General features: G+C 35.1%; 2 protein-coding genes and 1 long non-coding RNA gene across 3 annotated transcripts; 2 read left to right on the top strand and 1 right to left on the bottom strand.

The window, feature by feature from the left end:
- The first annotated feature begins 8,769 nt into the window (after positions 1-8,769).
- LOC125583281 (glycine-rich cell wall structural protein 1-like) lies at positions 8,770-9,288 on the top strand. The gene has a single exon (XM_048749915.1). The coding sequence runs from the start codon at positions 8,770-8,772 to the stop codon at positions 9,286-9,288; it is 519 nt and encodes a 172-aa protein (XP_048605872.1).
- A 40-nt stretch (positions 9,289-9,328) lies between these two features.
- LOC125583282 (glycine-rich cell wall structural protein-like) lies at positions 9,329-9,975 on the top strand. The gene is made up of 2 exons (XM_048749917.1): positions 9,329-9,459; positions 9,504-9,975. The coding sequence occupies exons 1-2, from the start codon at positions 9,329-9,331 to the stop codon at positions 9,973-9,975; spliced, it is 603 nt and encodes a 200-aa protein (XP_048605874.1).
- Positions 9,976-19,212: 9,237 nt separating this feature from the next.
- Positions 19,213-21,632, bottom strand: LOC106395676. Its single transcript, XR_007320919.1, has 5 exons — positions 21,260-21,632; positions 20,897-21,129; positions 20,716-20,773; positions 20,271-20,574; positions 19,213-20,110 (listed from the first exon to the last, which is right to left on the bottom strand). It is a non-coding gene; the product is annotated as an uncharacterized LOC106395676 (long non-coding RNA).
- Between the last annotated feature and the right edge of the window lie 250 nt (positions 21,633-21,882).

The raw sequence follows: 21,882 nt of genomic DNA on the forward strand, positions 1-21,882 counted from the left end.
TGAAAATATGTTCTTTAAAGTCTAAGAAGAGGAGAAGATCATTTCTCATAAGGAGGTAGCTCTTTATTTATAGAAAGATGAAGCCTAGGGACAATATGGGTCTAGTTCAATGTCTAATGGGCCTTGAGGAAGATGTAAATCCATCTCCAACAATAAGTCCCCCCAAGTTCGTTGAGAGAGATGGAATCGATCTCTCCGAAGTTTACGAATAGGGTTTATTAGACAATGAACTAGACATACTCAAGCCTATCACGGTTTAGGCGAGTTTATTTCGAACTTGTGCCTAGTAAAAAACGAGTTTGCTTTAAACTCATGCTTAGCGAAAGACGAGTTTACTTGACTCATGCTAAGACAGTAGCGAGTTTACTGAGAACTCGTACCTAGTAGAAGGAGAGCTTCTGTAAACTCATGCCTAGCCAAAGTTGAGTTTTTGTAAACTCGTGTCTAACAATAAGCGAGTCGACCGCAAACTCGTGCCTAATAAAAAGCAAGTTCAATATAAACTCGTGCCTAAAATACAAGTTTACCGAACTATTGCCGACCCGAAGTCTCGTGTTGAGATCATGTGTGCCGAGCAAGTTGTTGGTGTGTACGACTCGTCAGGCTATGATAACGTTGCTGTCAAGAGAAACGTGTTGTGAGTTGCGAGGTCCGGTGATGAGCTCGAGATTGGCGACGATGAAGTCAGCAGGAGTTGTGCGGACCGTGATCACGTCAGCTAGAGCTTGTACCAGAGTCTGATCTTGTCATATGTCTGCCTCACAATTGATTCTGTCTCACAAAGAAAAATATGATGATTATCAGATCAAGTTTATCCAAAAGAGATAATCAAAGTTTTGTGTAATGGATAAGCAAGCTATGGTTTAGCTCGTGTTAATGCTCGGCTCTTGCAAATGATGTTTGTAATTTATCAATCACTAATCATTATGCACAGGTTGCAAACAACAAAGCAATCAACTGCAATTATCTCATAAAGTTTATAAGATACTTATCTTTGAGGTGAAGAAGAAACAAGCGTCTGAGGTAAAGATCAAGCGACTGTCGAGATCGAACTGGTACTGAAATGATCTTATGATGAGCTTGTTGTCGCTGATGGAGCGTGAAAGACTGAGCCTTCTAGTCGACAAGCCACCATCACGTCCTCATCTCTGCAGGATCCAACATCTCTCAAGCAACCTTCTGGTGGTGAACTCTTCCTCAATGGATCGTTTTGAACACTTATAAATAGCTTTATAAAGATTTACTTATAAATTTTTGTAACGATTTGTAAATTCTTCTAAATGACTTATTACATCTTATAAATTGTGTTATGAAGATTATTAAACTCTTATAATTTTTTTATAAACTCTTATAAATAGATTTATAAACTCTTATGAATGATTTATAAATTCTTATAAATGATTTTATAAACCCTTATAAATAGTTTTATAAATATTTAAGTGTTTTATAAACCTTAGAGATAACTATAAAAATTTATAAATATTAATGGTTCATAAAAAGTTTTATAAACTATTATAAATGGGTTATATACAAAACTGTTTTATATATTCATATGATTGATTTTATAAACCCTTATAAACAAACATGAATAGCTTTATTAGTCATTATAGATACTTCCTTCTTGCAAACACAATTGATATATTGAAGAATACATAAATAGATTGAAAGATGGATCAGACTAAATGGTGTATATCTTGGCATATGTGATGAGCATTTTGATTTTGCTGAATATTAAACACTCGAAGGTGGAATGGATTGAGGATGGAGGAATGGCTAAAACAGGTGCAAGTTGCATTAGGAAAGCTAACTGCTCTAGAATGCTCTGATGAGAAACAAAGAAAAAAAATAATGGTGAGTGCAAAGAAGTGCACATAGTAAAAAAAATATTTGAGCTTTGTTACCTTAGTGTTAAACTCTTCTAGGACAGTTCCAAAGACATATCATTTAGTTCTTTTAGAAAAGCTCCAGGGACATGCTTAGCTTTTAGCTCTTCGATCCAATCTATCAGCACAAATTTCGGTGATATCATTACATATAAACTATAGTTATCCAATCTTTCTCAATTTAATGCTATGAACTAGAATTGTAAATAATTTCTTGTGTATTCATGTTTTTCAGCAATGTCATACAACACAATAGTTATGCACACTTTTCTAAATCTTGGAAATCAACCACGTGTTAGTGGTCCAGTGGTTAAACTCAACCTGGAAAGTCATGGGTTCGAGTGCCGCTGGGAGGTGATTATCTTGAGGGACTTTCGGGCCCAATACGGAGAAGCCTGCTGACGTGTGGCAACTGGTAGGATTTACATGGGGTGATCACCAGCCCTCCTGGATGCCTCGGTGGGCTCCCCGGCTAAGCTCCGGTGGACGGTCATTGGCGCTAGTCGAATCCTCTCGAAGCTCCGGATACCAGGATCATCAAAAAAAAATCATGGAAATCTTATATTCGGTTCACCCTTTGAAAATAATGATAATACAAAACAACGTCTATGACGTTGCTTAGACTAAGCTTCCACTTGACAGACTCTAAATAACAACTGAATTTACAAACCCTTATAAATTATTTAATAAATCCTTATAAATAATTTCAATACTAAAGTCTCAATACCCATAGTATTTAATTAATTCGTAAACCCAATTCCTAAAATTTCAAAACACAAAATCAAATTGCATACTCATCTCTAATCAATCGTTTACCTTCTTCAGATTAATGAATATTCTGAATCTCAATGTTGCAACAAATCGTAATCCCTAATCCTTAATAGATTTCAATGGTAAAAACCCAGATCCTACAATCTCTTCAAACTTGTGAAGTGATCAAAGATTATCTGATGCCAGAGGAAAAGAATCTATAGCTTCAACTTATAGCCATTCTTCGTAATGTCGCAAATAAACTCCACCACGAATCAATTTTATAGTAGAGGATCATCATCATCATCGCCGCATCGGAAAAATTTCGAAATTGACTGTAACTGAAACCCAAATTTATAAGGGGTTATAATTTTTTTAATGAAATGTTTACTATCAAAAACTCTTTTCTTTTATATGCATCTATTCAAATATCAAGTCAAATTCAACCCTATGTGGTATTCGTAATAAAAATCTTAAAATTACTTGAAACCTAGATTTACAAAGGATTATAAATTTTCAAAAACTCAATGTTCACAATCGAAACTCTTTCTCTTAGATTCGACTATTAATAGGTAACTTTTTCTCTTAGATCGAAACAACAAAATCCGAGAAAATTACTTACAACTTGTGATTCTTGCTGAGGATTCGACAATCTGAGGTTTCGAGTTTGGATCTTGTCTGCTTCGTGAGAGAGAATACACTCCATCTCGTCTTGATCTCGTCCCCGTCGCTCGATCTCATCGCCGTCGCTTGATCTCGTTGCCGTCGTTCGATCTCGTTGCCGTCGTTGTAGCTCGATCTCGTTGCTGTCATCGTCGCTCGATCTCGTCGCGTTGCCGTCGCCATTGCTCGATTAGAATTGTGAGAGAGTTATTTTTATCTTTTGCATTTAGGTATTTCTGAAAATGTCCTCCTTCTAAATGTATATATGAAAAGTGATACTAAAACAAATGTAAAAGTAAAATCTCCCCTTCTTTTTTGTCATCTTCATAGACCTATTAACAATTACTAAGTTCTATAGGTGTGCTATAACTTATAGCACCTAATGATAATTATTTTAAAATTATTTTTAATTATTACGTTCTACCTGTATGTTATAACTTATAACGCCAAATGATAATTTAAAAATAAATTATAATTTATGATACTTATTGTAATTTTTACTTGTATTTATTAATTTTAACTATGTTATAGCATAAAGAAAATATAAGAATCTTTATAATAAAGTATGACAACTAAAATTTTGATTTTATGGGTTATATTTAAGATTAAATTTTATTTTTATATGATAAAATATTTTTCTCAAATGATACTAATGGGTTTTAAAATTTGGACATTTAATTAGTGAATAATCTTGATTATTATAAAACAGACTTATAATTTCTCTGGACTGCCTTTGTAGTTATAGGCCCCAAAAAAAGAATACAATGGCATTGATGAAACATAAAATTCATTTGTAAATTCAAAAGTATTTTTGAAAAAAAAAATTGTCATTTCATTAAAAGGAAAAAGAAGAATGATCTTGTTTTAATAGTATAGATGCAACAAGCTTTTCACCGAATCTGTGCACATTGTGAAAAGTAAATTTCTTCTAAATTTCTTCATCCTTCATATTTCAATATTCTCACCATGATCAGTAATCCGAGTAAGTTGTGACTCAGACAAAACTGAATCCCAAATATATGTCTTTTTGATATATTAAACATGGATTTAGTATTGGAATTATTTTGTTTGTTTCAAGGAGGTTTTGAAAACTCGAGATATATATGGAATTTCATGGATCTTGGTGTCTGATTTGAAAACTCAAGATTCATGGTGTTGTGACAGTGATGAAATAGATGCAACTCACATCTTGCATTTGCTGATAATGTGATTGTTTTCTTTGGAATCCAGCCTCTTCAAATCCTTCATGCGATTCTTCAGGAGCGTCTCTATACCATGTCCTTTCCACGGACCAGATATTACTCTTGGGTCTCATCTAGTTCCTACCATTCAGGTTTCTCCAGAATCTCCACATGGGAGCAACTTATATGAAAAAACAAACACTTGCTATGGACTAAAATTGTGTGGTATAATGTGCCAAAGATAGTGTGGTAACTATTTCTTTGGCCGTAGGTTTTTTGTTGTTCAGTTCTTTGGTCGTAGGTTTTTCAAAGATATATTTTAAAATGAGTATGCAAAAAAAATTCGGTAGAATCTGTTCAATCATTTAGATCCTTTTGGATACTACAAAGATTGAGAATATATTGTACTACTAGCTGAAACTTTTGAAAAGAAGATGACAAAAGTTGAAAAAATTATCTGATGCTCTGTTTCATAGTGTATATTATACGAACATTTGTGTTTGTTTTGGATCATATAAGGTATTTGCATTCTGTAAAGATTATACATTTTTGTGCTTCAATTATTTCGGATAAGTTCTTAACTAGACGGTATCTATAAGATTAGGTCATATAATAGTTTTTATTAGCGATTGTATTACTCACCATATTCATACATGTACAATGCAGGTTTTTTTATAAATTTCAATAGCTTAGATAGTGGGATTAGAAACAGAACAAGAAACAATATATGTAAAAGTCAACAGAGAATTTATTGATGTTTTATTACATTAGTATTGATAGGAAGTAAAAAAAAGCCGCAAATCTTTAGTTGTGGTTTAAGTAGTGAGTACGTTACAGTATATAGGTAATTTTAGAAAGGTACATATAGTAACGATTATGGGCACATGAAACCTCGAGGCATCGGGCGACCACAAGCCCTACAAATGATAAAGATATTGCGAGAAGGAGTGGAATATCTTTGACTTTGTGGTTGCACCAAACCACATAGGCATGCAGCTACTTCAGCATCAGATAGATCTCGGATGAGAGAGCAGCATGGTTGTGCCCTTCCAAAGTCCAGGAAGTTACCAAAACGTCTTATGGTATTTGAACATGCCCTTAATTGGTTGGCATTTCTGGGACAAGTCGGGGGTGGTGGTGGGCGTGGGCGTGGGCGTGGGCTTGGACTTGGGCTTGGTCTTGGGTCTTGGGTCTTGGTGGAGGGCCTCTGGCCCGATAAGAATATTTTTTTTAGACTAAATTAAGCTCAACGTTTTGTCATTCAATACAAGAAAAACAACATGATTTTTTATTTAAAACGACAAGTAGTTTGTCTAGAAAATAAAAATGTCATGCAGTTTATCCTCTCAAAAATTTTAAAACGAGAAAAGAGAGAGTCTTGCGGAATGAGTTTCGCAACTCAACTTCCCTCGATCTCCGCGAGATTTTCGCCCACGTGCAGCAGCTGTTGCGGGAAGTGGGTCTTCTCCGTCTCTTTAAATATCGACTCTCCTCCTTCTTCATTTGGTAACGTTTTTTCACAACCAAAACCAGCAAATCCTATAGCGTAAGTCTAGAAAGTGTTTCGTAGAAATTTTAGAAAATACAAGTCTAGGCTTGTAGTTCAAGGATTCCGACAAAAGGAAGGCATTGACTATTTTGATACATATTCTCCAGTGACGAGAATAACATCAATAAGACTGATGATAGCTATCGCAGCCTTAAGAGACTTAGAAATCCATCAAATGGATGTAAAACCTGCTTTTCTAAAAGGTGATTTAGAAGAAGAAATTTACATGAAACAACCTGAAGGTTTTGTCATTCCCGGGCAAGAAGACAAAGTATGTCGACTTGTAAAATCACTTTATGGGCTTAAACAAGCTCCTAAACAATGGCACGAAAAATTTGACAATACAATGATGTCAAATGGTTTCAAAATAAATGAATGTGACAAATGCATATACTACAAAACAAACAAAAATGCGTATGTTTTGCTATGTCTATATGTAGATGATATGCTCATTATTGGAAGCAGTAAAGACATTATCAATAAAAAAAAACATACTCAAAAGGACATTTGAGATGAAAGACTTGGGATTAGCAGATGTAATTCTCGGGGTTAAAGTCACAAGAAATTCAAACGGAATTATCTTAACCCAATCTCATTATGCTCAAACAATATTAGAGAGGTTTAAAAATTAATCTAATAGTACGGCAAAAACTCCGTTAGATCCCCAAATGCACTTGACAAAGAATTCAGGTGTAGCGGTTTCACAAAACGAGTATGCGCGTGTGATCGGAAGTCTCATGTACTTGACCAATTGTACTAGACCAGATCTAGTGCATGTAGTAAACGTACTTAGTCGATATACAAGTAATCCAGGTCATACACACTGGAAAGCTATAACGAGGGTACTCAATTACTTGCGCTACACCAAACATTTTGGGCTTCACTATGGTAAAGAACCAGCAGTTTTAGAAGGATACAGTGATGCTAACTGGATATCAGATTCTAAAAACTCAAAATCCACGAGTGGATATGTATTTACACTAGGAGGAGCAACAATATCATGGAAATCTACCAAACAAACAGTGTTAGCCAGATCAACCATGGAATCTGAGTTCATAGCCTTAGACAAAGCAGCAGAAGAAGCTGAATGGCTTAGAAATTTTTTGGAAGATATTCCTATTTGGGAGAAACCAGTGCCAGCTATACGCATACATTGTGATAGTCAATCAGCTATAGCTCGGGCTCAGAATAATCTCTACAATGGTAAATCTCGTCACATCAGAAGACGACATAAAACCATTAGACAACTTATCTCAACTGGTGTAATCACAATAGACTACATCAAATCGGCTGACAACCTAGCGGATCCATTTACTAAAGGTTTGTCACGAGATGTTGTTGCTAGATCATCAAAAGGAATGGGTTTAAAGCCTATAATGAATGAGGATGCTTGATTGCAACCCTACCTATCATGACTGGAGATCCCAAGACGTAGGTTCAAAGGGAAAACAAAATCAAACATAATCTAACCAAAGCACTTGAGACAAAGTAGTCTCTTCCCAGCTCCTACGATGATAAAAGTGCTAACAAATGTGAGAAGGATAAGCATAAGTTTTTAATGATTCCATAGCTTGTAAGCGGAGTATTACTCAATACTTTTCATGGTCAATCACCTAATGAGTGTGAAATGGGGCCGTTTCTAGGAGAATGAATGCAAGGCTATATTCTCTAAGTTCACTCATGAAAACCAGAAATAGTTCAGGGCCACAATGAACACAATAGAGAACTAAGTTCTACGAGAAAATGAAGCTGTGTTATGTCTGTTATCTCGGTATACATAAAGCACCGGTTGGTTCAAGACATCATGTTCACCTTCTGGTAAAGTAAACCCGACAGATATTAAGTATGAGTGGTTCAAGGCTTAAAAATGCAACCAACTCAAACACAGTGGAGTTGTTCGCAAACACTCTCGATAAGTATGTCTAGTCTAGTCAGGATTAGAATAAGTATAGTTTTTAGAGTCTATTGAGACTGCATTTAGTCTGCATATGTTTAGAGTCATTTCTATTCATGTGGGGGATTGTTGGATCAAATAAATAGCCCAATGGCTTTTATTTAAAATTTGAATATACAATGACTTGGGCTAAATGTTATTAAGCTCAAAAAATCAAGTCATGTGGTGTATTAGAAATGTCCTACATCGGGGAAGAAAAGAAAAGTTGTTTATATATGTGTTAATGACATGAGGTTGTAAACGGCTTGGAGAGAGAGAAAGGCTCTCCACGCGCGCGCCGCCGCCGCCGTCCGGCCGGCTCGGCGTGGGCGTGGGCGTGGGCTTGGGCTCGGTCTTGGGTCTTGGGTCTTGGGTCTTGGGTCTTGGGTCTTGGTGGAGGGCCTCTGGCCCGATAAGAATATTTTTTTGGACCAAATTAAGCTCAACGTTTTGCCATTCAATACAAGAAAAACAACATGACTTTTTATTTAAAACGACAAGTAGTTTGTCTAGAAAATAAAAATGTCATGCAGTTTATCCTCTCAAAAATTTTAAAACGAGAAAAGAGAGAGTCTTGCGGAATGAGTTTCGCAACTCAACTTCCCTCGATCTCCGCGAGATTTTTGCCCACGTGCAGCAGCTGTTGCGGGAAATGGGTCTTCTCCGTCTCTTTAAATATCGACTCTCCTCCTTCTTCATTTATTAATTCACAACCAAAACCAATAAATCCTATAGCGTAAGTCTAGAGAGTGTTTCGTAGAAATTTTAGTTCGTTAGAGGTTCTTCACGAGTGCCGCGTGATAACCTATCATGGTTTTATCCTGGGACTCCTATTCGTACAGATTCGTCGCACTAACGGAGCGAATATTAAGAGTTAAGGAAAGAGATTCGTCTCGACTCCATGGTTTCATTTTCGTTACGGTTTTGAATCGTCTATATATTTTCCTTAACGTCGTTTATATTATATCGTTTCTTTTGATCCGGTTTTCCGGCTTCTACAATTGGGAGTTTGGGGGAGGAGGTGGAGGAGTCTGCGGTGGGGGCGGTGGTGGTTGGAAATTTAGAGGAGGAGAAGGAAGTGGTGGTGTGTTTCGAGGACTCACAGGTGGAGTCTGTGGTGGTGTGGTTGGCGGAGTTTGGGGTGGACTTTGTGGCGGCGTCTGTGGTGGTGTAATCGGAAGAGGCACTGAGGGTGGTTGGGAGTTTGGGGGAGGAGACGGAGGAGTCTGCGGTGGGGGCGATGGTGGTTGGAAATTTAGAGGAGGAGAAGGAAGCGGTGGTGTGTTTGGAGGACTCACTGGTGGAGTCTGTGGTGGTGTGGTTGGCTGAGTTAGGGGTGGACTTTGTGGCGGCGTCTGTGGTGGTGTAAATGGAAGAGGCACTGAGGGTGGTTGGGAGTTTGGGGGAGGAGACGGAGGAGTCTGCGGTGGGGGAGGTGGTGGTTGGAAATTTAGAGGAGGAGAAGAAGGTTGTGGTGTGTTTGGAGGAGGCGCTAGTGGAGTTTGTGGTGATGTGGTTGGTGGAGTTTGAGGTGGACTTTGTAGTGGCATCTGCGGTGGTATGGTTGATGGAGTTTCTGATGGTGTAATTGGAAGAGGCACTGATGGAATCTGTGGTGGTAAGATTGATGGAGATTTAGGTGAAAAAATTGGAGAATGCACTGGCGGAGTCTGTGATGGTGGAACTGAAGGACGCACTGGTAGAATCTCCTCCGTAGGCGTTGGCGTGATGATTAATGGAGGAAGCTGGGGTGATATGGTTGGAGATGTTTGGGGTGGAGTCTGCGATGGTGTGATTGGAGGACTTACTGATGGAGTCTTCGGTGGTGGGACTGGAGGAGTCTCCGGTGGTGTGATTGGAAGTATTGATGGAGTCCATGGTGGTGGAGTTGGAGAAGTTTGCGGTGGAGTCTGTGGTGGTGTGGTTGGTGATGGATTGTTTGGTGGAAACGTTGGCGGTAGGATGCTTGGTGGTGTCTGCGGTGGGGGAGCCACTGGTGTTATTGGTGAAGTTTGAGGGGTTGGCGGTGGGGTGTTTGGTGGAGGTGGTGATAATATTGGACAAACACATGGTGGACACACCAACAATGGCGGAGGTAGTGATGGAGGTGGAGGCAACCGGGGACTAGGCCGGCCTTCGGCTTTGGTTTGGCCGATGAAGAGGATGCTGATCAGTGCAAGGACAAAAACTACAGTGTTTGTTACACCTTTTGGGGCCATGTTGCTCTTAAACGATCTTTGTTCTGAACGTAATTTGGTAGATTGAAATGTAGTGAGGCCGTGGGTATTTATAGTTGTTTTTCTGGATCTTTAATAGGTTTTAATTTGCCACTTGTTCTACAGCCAAACCCTCTTCTTGTGGTTAGGGCTCATAGGTGCTCATAGGTGATAATCTTAACATTCTGTTCGACGATCTCAAATTCGAGGTTTATATTGGAATACATCCTTGTTTTACAACTTTCATTGATTGCTATTTAATGCTAAGTTTTCTTTGTTTTTTTTTTAATATATTGTAGACTCTCCTTGTTATGAAGTGACGATTTCGAGTAGAGCAACCATAATTCCCAAAATCAACTAACTTGTTTTAGTTTTTTTTTTTGTTGATTCTAATGATTTTCTTCCGAAAAATATGATACAATTTTGGAGATAGAAGTGATCATTATTGAAGACAATACCGATAGATTATGATGGTACGATTTATCGCAAAACTGGGATCGATTTAGTAAGTTGTACTTATGTAGCTTTATTAAATGGGCGGGCACATTCTATTAATTCCATCTACCAAACCTTTCGTATAGCTCACGCTAAGGGATATGAACTCTCTAATAGACCTTGTCATCCACGTCTCCATAGTTAGGCTTTATACCGGAGATATTTGACGATGTACTAATATGAATCTCTTGTTACGTATATATATCACTCTCATTCTCATATACAATGATTTTGTTCCAACATTTCAAGCAAAAGTAATAAAAAAATACTACCACTGTTATAAACCAAATGATGATCGACCATGAACCAGCTCGTACTGCAGGTCCAATCCGGGACATGATAAAGACAACCAGAGACTATGTGTTTATCTAGTATATATTCCATGTATATCTGTAACATAGTGTTTATCCTTATCCTTATCTTGTTAGGATAAACATGACCTTATGACAGTCTAATACCTTGTATATATATGTACCTTCTGGTCGACAGTAATGATAACAGAAGTATTTCTCCAACACTTCATTTACAACACGTTATCAGCACGACGTTGCTCTCATAAACCCTAACCCTAAAAACCAGAAATAAATCCGAGCAGTAAAAACCCTAATTCCCGACAAACTTCAAACAGCTCTATCCCTCAACTCCGGTGGATCCAGACGACGAGCCAGATACCAAATTAAAGCTCTTGACGAGACGAAGCCAACGCCGCTAACCCCGCATCAATCGGAGTTCGGACGCGCCCCCACGCTCAGCTACAATACAGGCGAAAAATTTGTTCCAGAAACCAAAATCTCTCTCAACCATATACCAGTCTCCTATTCCAACAAGCAGCAACAAAAACAATAATTCCGAGCAATCCATCAGCTAACCAGGAAGATCTCTAACTGATAGACCGATCAACCCATCAAAAGTTTTCAGGTATCATCGAAAACTCATCTAAAACCCATAAAGTATTAAATACCCCCATCCGCAGCCATGTAGCTATATTTAGCAACATGTCTCTGCAAATAAAATAAAACCAGAAACCATAAACTCTTTAAAATCTCGAACCTGAACTTGTTTTGAACCTGTTCTTAATCTGAAACTGATTTTAAAATTGTTTAAAACTTTTTCTGATGATAGTTTCACATTAGAACTGTTTAGGATTGAAAGTTAAACAATTTTTTAAAAAAATCTGACTGCTATATGTTGAAAGAAACCGACTGTTACTTGCTCAAACTTATCATTATTGTCCTGTTTAATGTTCTTATCTGATCTGAATCAACTATAACTGTTAAGGACTGCATGTTACATAATTTTTAGGATTGAATTTTTTTTTTTTAATATTTAAAATCGAAATATCAGAGATATATCTGAGAAAATATATTTATTTTTAAATCGAAAAGTATATAATAAATTGCTTGAATAAATCAAATCTTTCTGATTTATTTTTTTTAAGTCACAATAATTTCTGATTTGATTATTTTTCAAAAAAATAAAATAATAAATATATGGTATATTTTTCGAAAACCCCAACCTGATTTCATGATTGAATTGGTTTGCTTGATTGCATATTGTTTGCATACTAATATTGCATACTGAACATGAAATCTCGACTGTTAGGGATATAGATCATTCATAGTTTTCAAGCAATCTGATCTGAACTGAAAAAAAAAAAATCATTATACTAAATGATCCCAATGGGATGAAGAAAATATGGAACATTTTCCTGATCATCTAAGATAGAATCCCTAAAGGCCTTGAAACCTTGTGTTTGAAATAAGAGGACCTTAAATCTGAAAAATACATTGATCCACACCTTAAACCGTATGGTTTTAAGAAAATGCATCATTTAGAAAAAAATTTTCTTTTGGTCCGTGTGTGGCATTGATATGAAGCATGAAAAATTTCAAAAAGATTACTTGATTAAGACCTGTTTTGAATAATGATTTCAGATGTCGAGTTTCATACCCTCAGATTACAAAGCCCTTGATCTCTCTGGAGATAATTATCTTGATTGGGCTATAAACACTTCAGCCGTCTTGAAGTCTAGAGGACTTGGGAAGTGCATCAAGTATGGCAATGACACCCTTGCGTGTGAAAGACACAGAGCCATAATGATTATGCGACACCATCTCTGTGAGGACCTAAGAGACGAGTTTGGATATGTTAATGATCCTCATAATCTCTGGTCATTTTTGAGTTCTAGATTCTGTGAGCCATTGTTGCACGAATCCAAGAAAAATGGGAAGCTCTAAGGTTCCAGGATTATGAATCCGTGGACAATTATCACTCTGATCTTATGAGAATCACCTATAGTCTTAGACTATGTGGTGAATTGGTAACAAACGAGGATTTGTTAAACAAAACTCGTGACACATTCCATTCAGAGGAAGTGTTGTTATCACATCAGGCCAAAGGTTTCACCACCTATTATGACATGTTCTCATATTTATTAGACATTGAGCAAAAGAAGCAGAAAATGATGGATAACATCAGACGGTTTAATGACATCATGGAGATATATTATGAAGTACTAGACAGTGAGATGAAAATCCCTGAAGCTAATAAAGCCACATTTGATAAGAAGAGATCTGAGGAGGATTCCGAGTGGACACTCATGGACCATGAGGTCGGATTATACATTGAATAATTTTCCGACATTCTGATTTTATGTTTTCATATCTGATTTGATTTATTTGTTATTCATTTATGTTATTGAAATAATAAAAACGATTTTGTTTTTATATATTATCTTGCTTGGTCTTGCTTGATGATTCTTGATTAAATAACAAATAAAACCTTAATAAAAGGATAATCAGTCCACTGATAGTTGATTTCATGCATGGTTTAACTTTACCTTGATTGTATAGGTTTAATTTTACCTTCCTGCAATCACATAAAATCAATTGTTGGGTGTAGACTAATAAGTCAGTTCATTGATAGATTGATTTCTCGCATAGATTTAACTTCATCTTGATTGTATAGGTTCAACTTTACCTTCCTACAATCACTTGAAATCAATTAATTGGTACTGACAATGGCAAAAGACACGACATTATTCAGACCCATTGAGTTATAAAGATTTATATCATTTTACATTGAACCAGTGAGCAAAGAAAATACGATTTCTTTTGGATTTTTGAAAAATCGCCTAAAAGCATTATGAATGCCTATACCCATATTTTCTACTGATTTATTCTATGCTAAGGATCAGTATGAAAGAGGCATAAAGCCATGGTAACCAGTATGGTTCACCACGAAATAAACACTTATGGCATGACCAGATTAGCCATCTTGATCCAAAACATGATGAAAAATTAATTAAGGCACAAAAGTGATCCCATAAAATCTTACAATGTGTTATAAGTACACAAAAGGGAAAATCACTAAAATAATTAAGGCTCCACTGTCCTAAGCACTACGAAATTATGAGTATGTTCATGAGGGGGAGAGAGGACTAAAACCCACAGTCCATGATCATATCATAAATTCGGATTCCATGGTTTACAACCATAATATACACGGCTGGAAAGCTTTAAAGCCCTCACTAATGGTACATCACCCACGTCCAGCCTAAAGCTTAAGGACATTATGTATATAAATATTGATTTACATCAGGCCATACATGTAAGCATAGACATTCCCACCTCTGAATGATTAAGGGTCATAAACCAGACATATACACAAACCATCTTAAGAAAATACGAATATTCCACCACATATATGTGTGCCATTTAAGATGGAACCTCAGATGAGGATTGGGAATATATATTAGATAAATAAGACTTCCTCCACGAAACTATAATGTATCTTGTGCCAAACATGGATGATTTAATCAAGTGGCCAAGAACACAGATTACAAAAGATAGTAATCTGATTATCCAACTTTGAAAGGAGAAAGTTATCAGGCTGATAAAGAGTAAAGAGTAAAAGAGAAATATAATGGTATCAACCATAGTTGTCTTGGCAAGATCCTCAGACCAAAGATTATGATCTAGACGTTCTAAAAGAATATGATCAAAAGATATAAAAGCTAGCAGAAATATATGCCAGACACACTGACCCGAAAAGAAAAAATGACTATGTCATACCAGCTTAAGCACCACGAATTAGATGTCTAAGAGACACAATCAAGTTGCTACAATGTCTATTAGAGATAGACAAATAAGTTCCAAATAATAAGGAACCTCGGAAAGTAATGAAAGGTGCTCAGAATCGTACAAATCCGAGTTCATAAGAGAAACCAGTTCAGACAGAGAAATAAGGTTGCGCAACCACACATCTAAGGTACCAGACCATGTAGTTTGGGACGCCAAACTGCAAGGTATAAAGGTCTTGGATAATAAGATCTCAAAATCTAATTAGATCATGTCTGGAACAGTATGAAACTAAAGATAAAGAGTGTTAACACCAAAGATGTATTTACATACATAAGAGCTCATAAAAGATTGTAGTACTTGGGATTTGAAGGATATAACCTGAGGATCATGAACCCACGTAGAGTACTCATAAAACCTATATAGGGACGTGGGGTGTTCAAAGAATTCAAAGTAATTATAAGACAGATGGGCGTAGTAACCATGTACATACAGAAAAGCCATCTAAGAAAGAAACCAGTGAATGGATCTTGTGAGATAAGAATTCCGTGAGATTAAAGGACATGACCACATGGTATAGTGTGTCCATGTTCCTTCTAAATAACGTTCAAGTATAGCTTGATTACACAAGGATACTCACAAGGACCAAGGAACAATTTATAAAGAGATATGCTCCTATATGGTGGATGCTACTACAGAAAATCAAGTTTGATTTTGTCTGGATATTTACTAAAGAAATAATGGTGTAGTAAGCAGCAAATGGATCACTGGATAAAGGTATCAACGTACCATAGAAATATGAGAAATAAATTCTCATGGAACATTCTCATAGAACAAGCTTTGTTCCTAAGTTGTTTATGGATTGTAATATACAGCAGCTGTAAGTAATATGAAAGACTAAGTATTTACTTAGTGCAGTCAGTCCATACAGAAAATATTATAATTCCTTGTGATCATAATAAAGACCAACTGAGAGAAAAAGGTTTAATGGTTCAAAGGTTCAATAATACAAGTTATCGATTGATTAAACAGGTTATGTTTTACATATGGAAAGTCTGTAGAAAAATCATAGCCGTGTGTGTGTGTATGATTAAGTCAGCACGTCTAAGTGAGAACCATAAACCAGGATAGTGACCAGAAGGATGTCTGGTCGTGGCTTAATGATTATAAGCATTGCTAAAGCAAGAAAAGATCGATAACCATGTACAAAGGACATGAGTGTATGACTGCGAATTCATTGTGTGATGAGTTTCATTGCAGCAAATAATTATTGATGGTATGACCTTAGACACTCATGATTATGAACGAATATAGACAAGGTCTATAGCTCAACATGGATCGACAAAAGAAAATAAAGAATGATTGGTTACAATGGATAAAGCCATTGGCACATACGAAGAGATATAAGTCCGAATGAACGAAAGATATGAAGTAAAGTTGTTCGTATGTGTTCTGGGTCTATGACTCAATATATATTGAATGTCCACGTTTTGGGAAAGCCATATAACCAAAGAGAATCCGTGGGACATGAAAAAGGACCTGCAAGTAAAGTTTTATTGCAGATTATAAAGTCCATCCGAGCACCGTTTGAAGCACCATCAGTTCAACCAAGACATGGAGTGATCAGCAGCAAAGATGTACATCCTGACCACATCTTAATGGAGTTCCAAAAGACATACCAACGTCCAAGACTTACAAGTTCATTCAAGGAGAATCCAGCTGATCATCTTCACCAAGTCATAGGCAACTTCAACGTTCAAGAAGACTCGGATACCAGATGGGAATGCGTCTACTACAGTGATGCATTCATCTGGGGGAGTTCATGTGTTGTACTCTTTTTCCTGTCCTTGGTTTCCCATTTTGCCACATTGGTTTTGGGGTTTTTCAGGAGAGGTTTTAATGAGGCAACATTAAGCATGCAACGAACCTGTACCGGATGTGTCGATCAAGGGGGAGTGTTATAATCCAAATGATGATCGACCATGGACCAGCCCGTACTGCAGGCCCAATCCGGGACATGATAAAGACAACCAGAGACTATGTGTTTATCTAGTTATATTCCATGTATATCTGTAACATAGTATTTATCCTTATTCTTATCTTGTTAGGATAAACATGACCTTATGACGGTCTAATACCTTGTATATATATTGACCTTCTGGTTGACAGTAATGATAACAGAAGTATTTCCCCAACACTTCATTTACAACAACCACTATATATACTAGTCCATTTTCCGCGCTACGCGCGGACTATGTGCGTTTAAATTTATTTTCAATTTTATTACTATGTAAATAATTTTGTTATATTTTCTGTATTTAATTTTATTATTTGATAGTTTAATAATAATTTTAGTGTCACTTCTACTAATGTATTTATCATTTGTATCATACACTTAAAAATTAAGAACAATTTTCTTTTCTACAATTTAAAATTATTATAAGTTATGTGAATTAAAAAAAAATTGTTTTGTTTTGGAGTTTATAATTTATTTTACTTAATGTATTTTATTTATTACTCCCTCCGTTTCATATTGTAAATAATTTTAGGGAAATGTTTTTGTTTTAAAATGTAAGTAGTTTTCGTATTTTTAAGTAACTTTTACATTAATTGAATATAGTGTAACCAATCAAATTAAATAGACTTATTTTTTATTGGTTAAATTATATCTAACTTATTTTATTATACAATACTTTTTAAAACATATAATTTTCTTAATCTTTGTGCTTTTAGGCAAAAGCACTTAAATTATAAAACGGAGGGAGTATATTATAACAAATTTTCGCATTGAGTATCAACAAAGATTTATAAATTGGTTTTTCAACTTAGTATTTACTGGTTATATTAGTATATGTCTTTATTAATGTTTTATTAAATATCCTTAATATTCTGCATATTGAAATTATTTTGTTTTTGCTAATCAACTGTAATTATCTTTCAGAGCTGTTTATAATTTTTTGTTCATTGGTAACAAAAAATTATATGAGCATATATTTTCTAAATTATTTTATAATTATTTTATTGCCTTTTTAAATGTAAACTTGAATAAATGTATAAAATCGAATTCTATTTACCTTTAAAGTTATAAAACATTGGATTCAAATCTAAATAAGCAAAACAAACATATGTCGTTCCAGTTAAAATCATTGAGGTTATAGATTTGTCAGCTTGGCTAGGCACAAAACCTAATCATTCCCACAATATCCTATAATTTGTGTCAGTTTAAGTTATTATATATTTCTTTTTTTTTTGGTAAGAAGTTATTATATATTTCTTTGTGAGCACAGATGTACTTTAAAACTTACTAACTTACCGATGTCCAAAACTTTTAATAATATAACATGTTAAATAAGTTGTAGATAATAAGCCGCTGGATTTCTAATACCAAATCAAAATTACTATTTTTTTCATTTAAAGCATTGAAATTTTGCACACATATTAAAAATATTTAATGTTATATATTTTCTAAACAAAAATGTTATTTAAACATAATTCAATCAACAGAAAAATAATCTGTAAAATATAAAATGTTATATAGTATAAAAGAATAAAAATTTATATTGTAAATTTAAAACGTCTTGTAATTTAAAAAAAAAAACTTCAAAGAGTCGTCTATTAAAAACAGAGAGTGTAAAATAGAGATATTTTTTATATCTGTGGATATATATAGATGATTTTATATCCGACAATGCTACCTAATTTATGAAAAGTCATGTCTGATTATATCATTTTGAACTGTCCTATAGATTCACGTCTACTAATACTTCTTGAACCACGTTGAAGATCTCATATAAAAAAAATTTCTACTAATTTACATATTTTTTTTTTGGTTTCGAAATGGGACTTTTGGTGTAAAATTATTAATGAACCATTAGTAAACCACTTCCACTTGTGGATATATTTTTTATGTTTCCTATTGGATTAAATGGGCATCCGTTTCTTGTGCGGAATATTTACGTTGTTCATGCTTAATTTTGATGGAATTCAAATATGTATAGATGTTTGGTCAGCTTGTAAAAACACTTATTACACTTTAGATTTCATTTTTTTTATTACAAATGATGTAACATCTACATATTTTATATGTGGTATATATAAACTAACGTCCTTAATTTGTAAAATTGTTTTCTTACTAAACTGTTAAATTAATCTTACTTTGTTATATATGTGCAACTTCTAATTTCATTCATAAAACGTTATGTTTGGTATCACGGAAAAATAAAAAAATTAGTCGTGTTAATTTGCTAAATGTAGGTGTCTTACAGACCCAAAATTAAACGCTATAGTAAATGTAAAATATCTCAAATTTTAGTCAAAAAATACTTTAAGTTAATCTAAGCTTTATACACACACAAAATATCAATTATCTTCTCTGTCACATTACAAAAAAAAAAAAATTATCTCCTATGTTACACAAAAAAATACTTTTAAGTTAATTTTTGACCAGACTTTATCATTTTTTGAGAAATTATGTATTTTTTTATATATGATCAATGAGAAAAATTAAATATAACAAATAAACAAAACTGTGTTTCAAGCCATTAAACATGCCAGATAAGCATGATATACACAATAAAATTAAATAATTAGATAACTAAACTTAGAACATAGATAAAACTAAAAATAAATACATTTGAAGTATATATAGTTATATATGATTTCGCGTATCAACCACCACCACAGCTGTAGCAATAACCATGATCACCGATGCTATATTTTCCACCACCTTCGTACTCATTCAAAAATTCATTTTCCACTATAGTCGTTCTTGACAGAGCTTCACTAATGGCCATCAAGCACGCCCACCTGGAGAATAGGATGGTGATTGGTGATTGGTGATCGATCAAACATCACATATCTGAGCAGTGGTAATCAAGATAAAAAAAAATTATGTTAGTTCGATAGAGATAATGGGTTTGTAACATTAAGAAAGTCATACAAAATTTACTTACTGAACTTGGCAATCAAATAATCCATAAGATAAGTAGAAACATTAAAATGATGAATGATAAATGCATTTAAAAGAAACTCTACAACCTTTATATCTACAGAATCTATGTTCAATCCATATATATGTTTGAAGGTCTACGTTTTTTAAATGCAATTTGCTGTTAAGTTAATTCCATTAACATTTCTTATAGTAAGCTAATTCATATCAGTTAGCTCTTTACTAAAGGATAATAAGCCTAGTGTGAAACGATAAAAACTGCTGTTGCACACATGACACACCAAAAAAAATCAACTTTCAAGTGCTCTGTTTAGAGTCCATTAACCTGGAGAGGAGACTTGGTAGATTCATCTTTGAGGATTAAGAAGAAGAAGTGTGTGTTGTTTCAGAAATCATGAGCAACTTTATCCTCTCTACACATAAAAATATAAAACCAAATTGATATTATTGCACAGAACAATATCAACATAATGTTGTTTACTAATCAAACCAATGGAAAAATCTCATTCCCAAAACAACACAAATCAAATACTTGAAGTTAGAGATTATAAGGAACAAAGGTATTTCACTTACATATAAAGGTTAACAATCGAGAGGCCTTTCTGGAATTCCACACTGGTAAACCCTACCACTGCTGCCTTCGCTGTACACTCGAAGAAAGACGTACGCCATGGTTAGCAACACAACCACTTTCGAAGATAGTGATAAACTCGAAAATCTCAAAAGAAACAACAACATAATTGACCAAACCGAAAGAAGGAAGGGAGAACAAACAAAATAGAGAAGGAAGAGCAAATTGAAAGGAGAAAACAAACGCGATCTGTGTTGCCGCAATCCGCTCTCACCCTCCTCGCCTACTTCATTGGCTTGATATCCCCTGCATATATCATCACAATTTACCAAGAATAGTTCATATATAACATCAGAATGAGTTATATCATCACTGAGATATGTCAAACAAAATCAGATCAAACATTAAGATTATTGCTAATCTCTTAAAAGATGAGAAAATACTTACAGTGGAAGAGATGCTTAGAGGAAGTTTCAAAAGGCATAAACTCCAACACAACAGGAATCTGTGAGCGAAGGCAGACCCATCAATGGAAATGATCAAATGAACCAAATTTATGAGAGCCAAGGAGATCTTTGAAGCATTTAAGAGAGAAAATAAGCTGATGCCTTACGCCACCGACGCATACCTAAAGATGAATCCTTGTCCTCCCAAGTCGATAAGGAGGACTCAGAGAAGACGACGGCGCCGGAGGCAATTGCGCATGCCTGTATGATCAGCCTTCTTCCTTCTTTATCAGTTTGGTTATGTTGGCTCCATGAGATCAAGCGATCTTGGTTCAGGTCTTGTTCAAGGCACTGTAAAAGATGATGTTGTACAAAACTAAATATAACTCAATTTATCTTCTCCTTCATGAACACACTGCATAACCCAATATCCACAGCCATCAGAAACAAACAATAATAGTAGACAGAAGAATTTTCTATATACAAATGCAATAAAAATCAAGTCATATAATCAATATAGAGCACAAAATATTGTATACCCCTACCTTTCCGTTTGATTTAGCAGAGTTCATGGTTATAGCGTGATCTCTTTCTGTGGAAGTTTCCGATTTTGTCTGAATTTAGGTTTAGATGTAGTGATTTATATAGGTGGAGAATGAAGGGGAGGTGGAACGAAACCATAAAAGGGGGATTGAAGAGTATCACTGATTGATCAGGGGGGTCTGTTACGCCTTTTACAGTAAATGGAGATGTAGAAGACGAAGTGGAAGAGTCGTATTGATAGATGCTTAGGAGATAGGTTTTTGGCAGCTGGGCTTTACACAGGCCATGATTTAATTTTTGGAAACAACACGGAAGGTCCAATAACTCGACAAAGATGTTGTGACATGGCAAATTAATGTCTTCTGATTGGTTGATTATTTAATCCAACGTGGACATGCTCTCCTTTGACCATATTCCCCTTTTAGTATTGTCTTTTAGTATTGTATTGATACCACTACTAAAAATATTACATAAGTGGCCATAGACCACCGTTTCAGAGTATCTTCAAAGCATCTCCAACGTTAGTATTAGGAAGAGTTCTCAAACTTTCTTAAAAAAGATAAAATCATAAAAACATCAAAGAGAATGAGTAGAAGTTTTTCCAACTAGGACTTTTCAGAATTTC

Source organism: Brassica napus, chromosome C3, assembly GCF_020379485.1.
Source record: "Brassica napus cultivar Da-Ae chromosome C3, Da-Ae, whole genome shotgun sequence".
NCBI lineage: Eukaryota > Viridiplantae > Streptophyta > Magnoliopsida > Brassicales > Brassicaceae > Brassica > Brassica napus.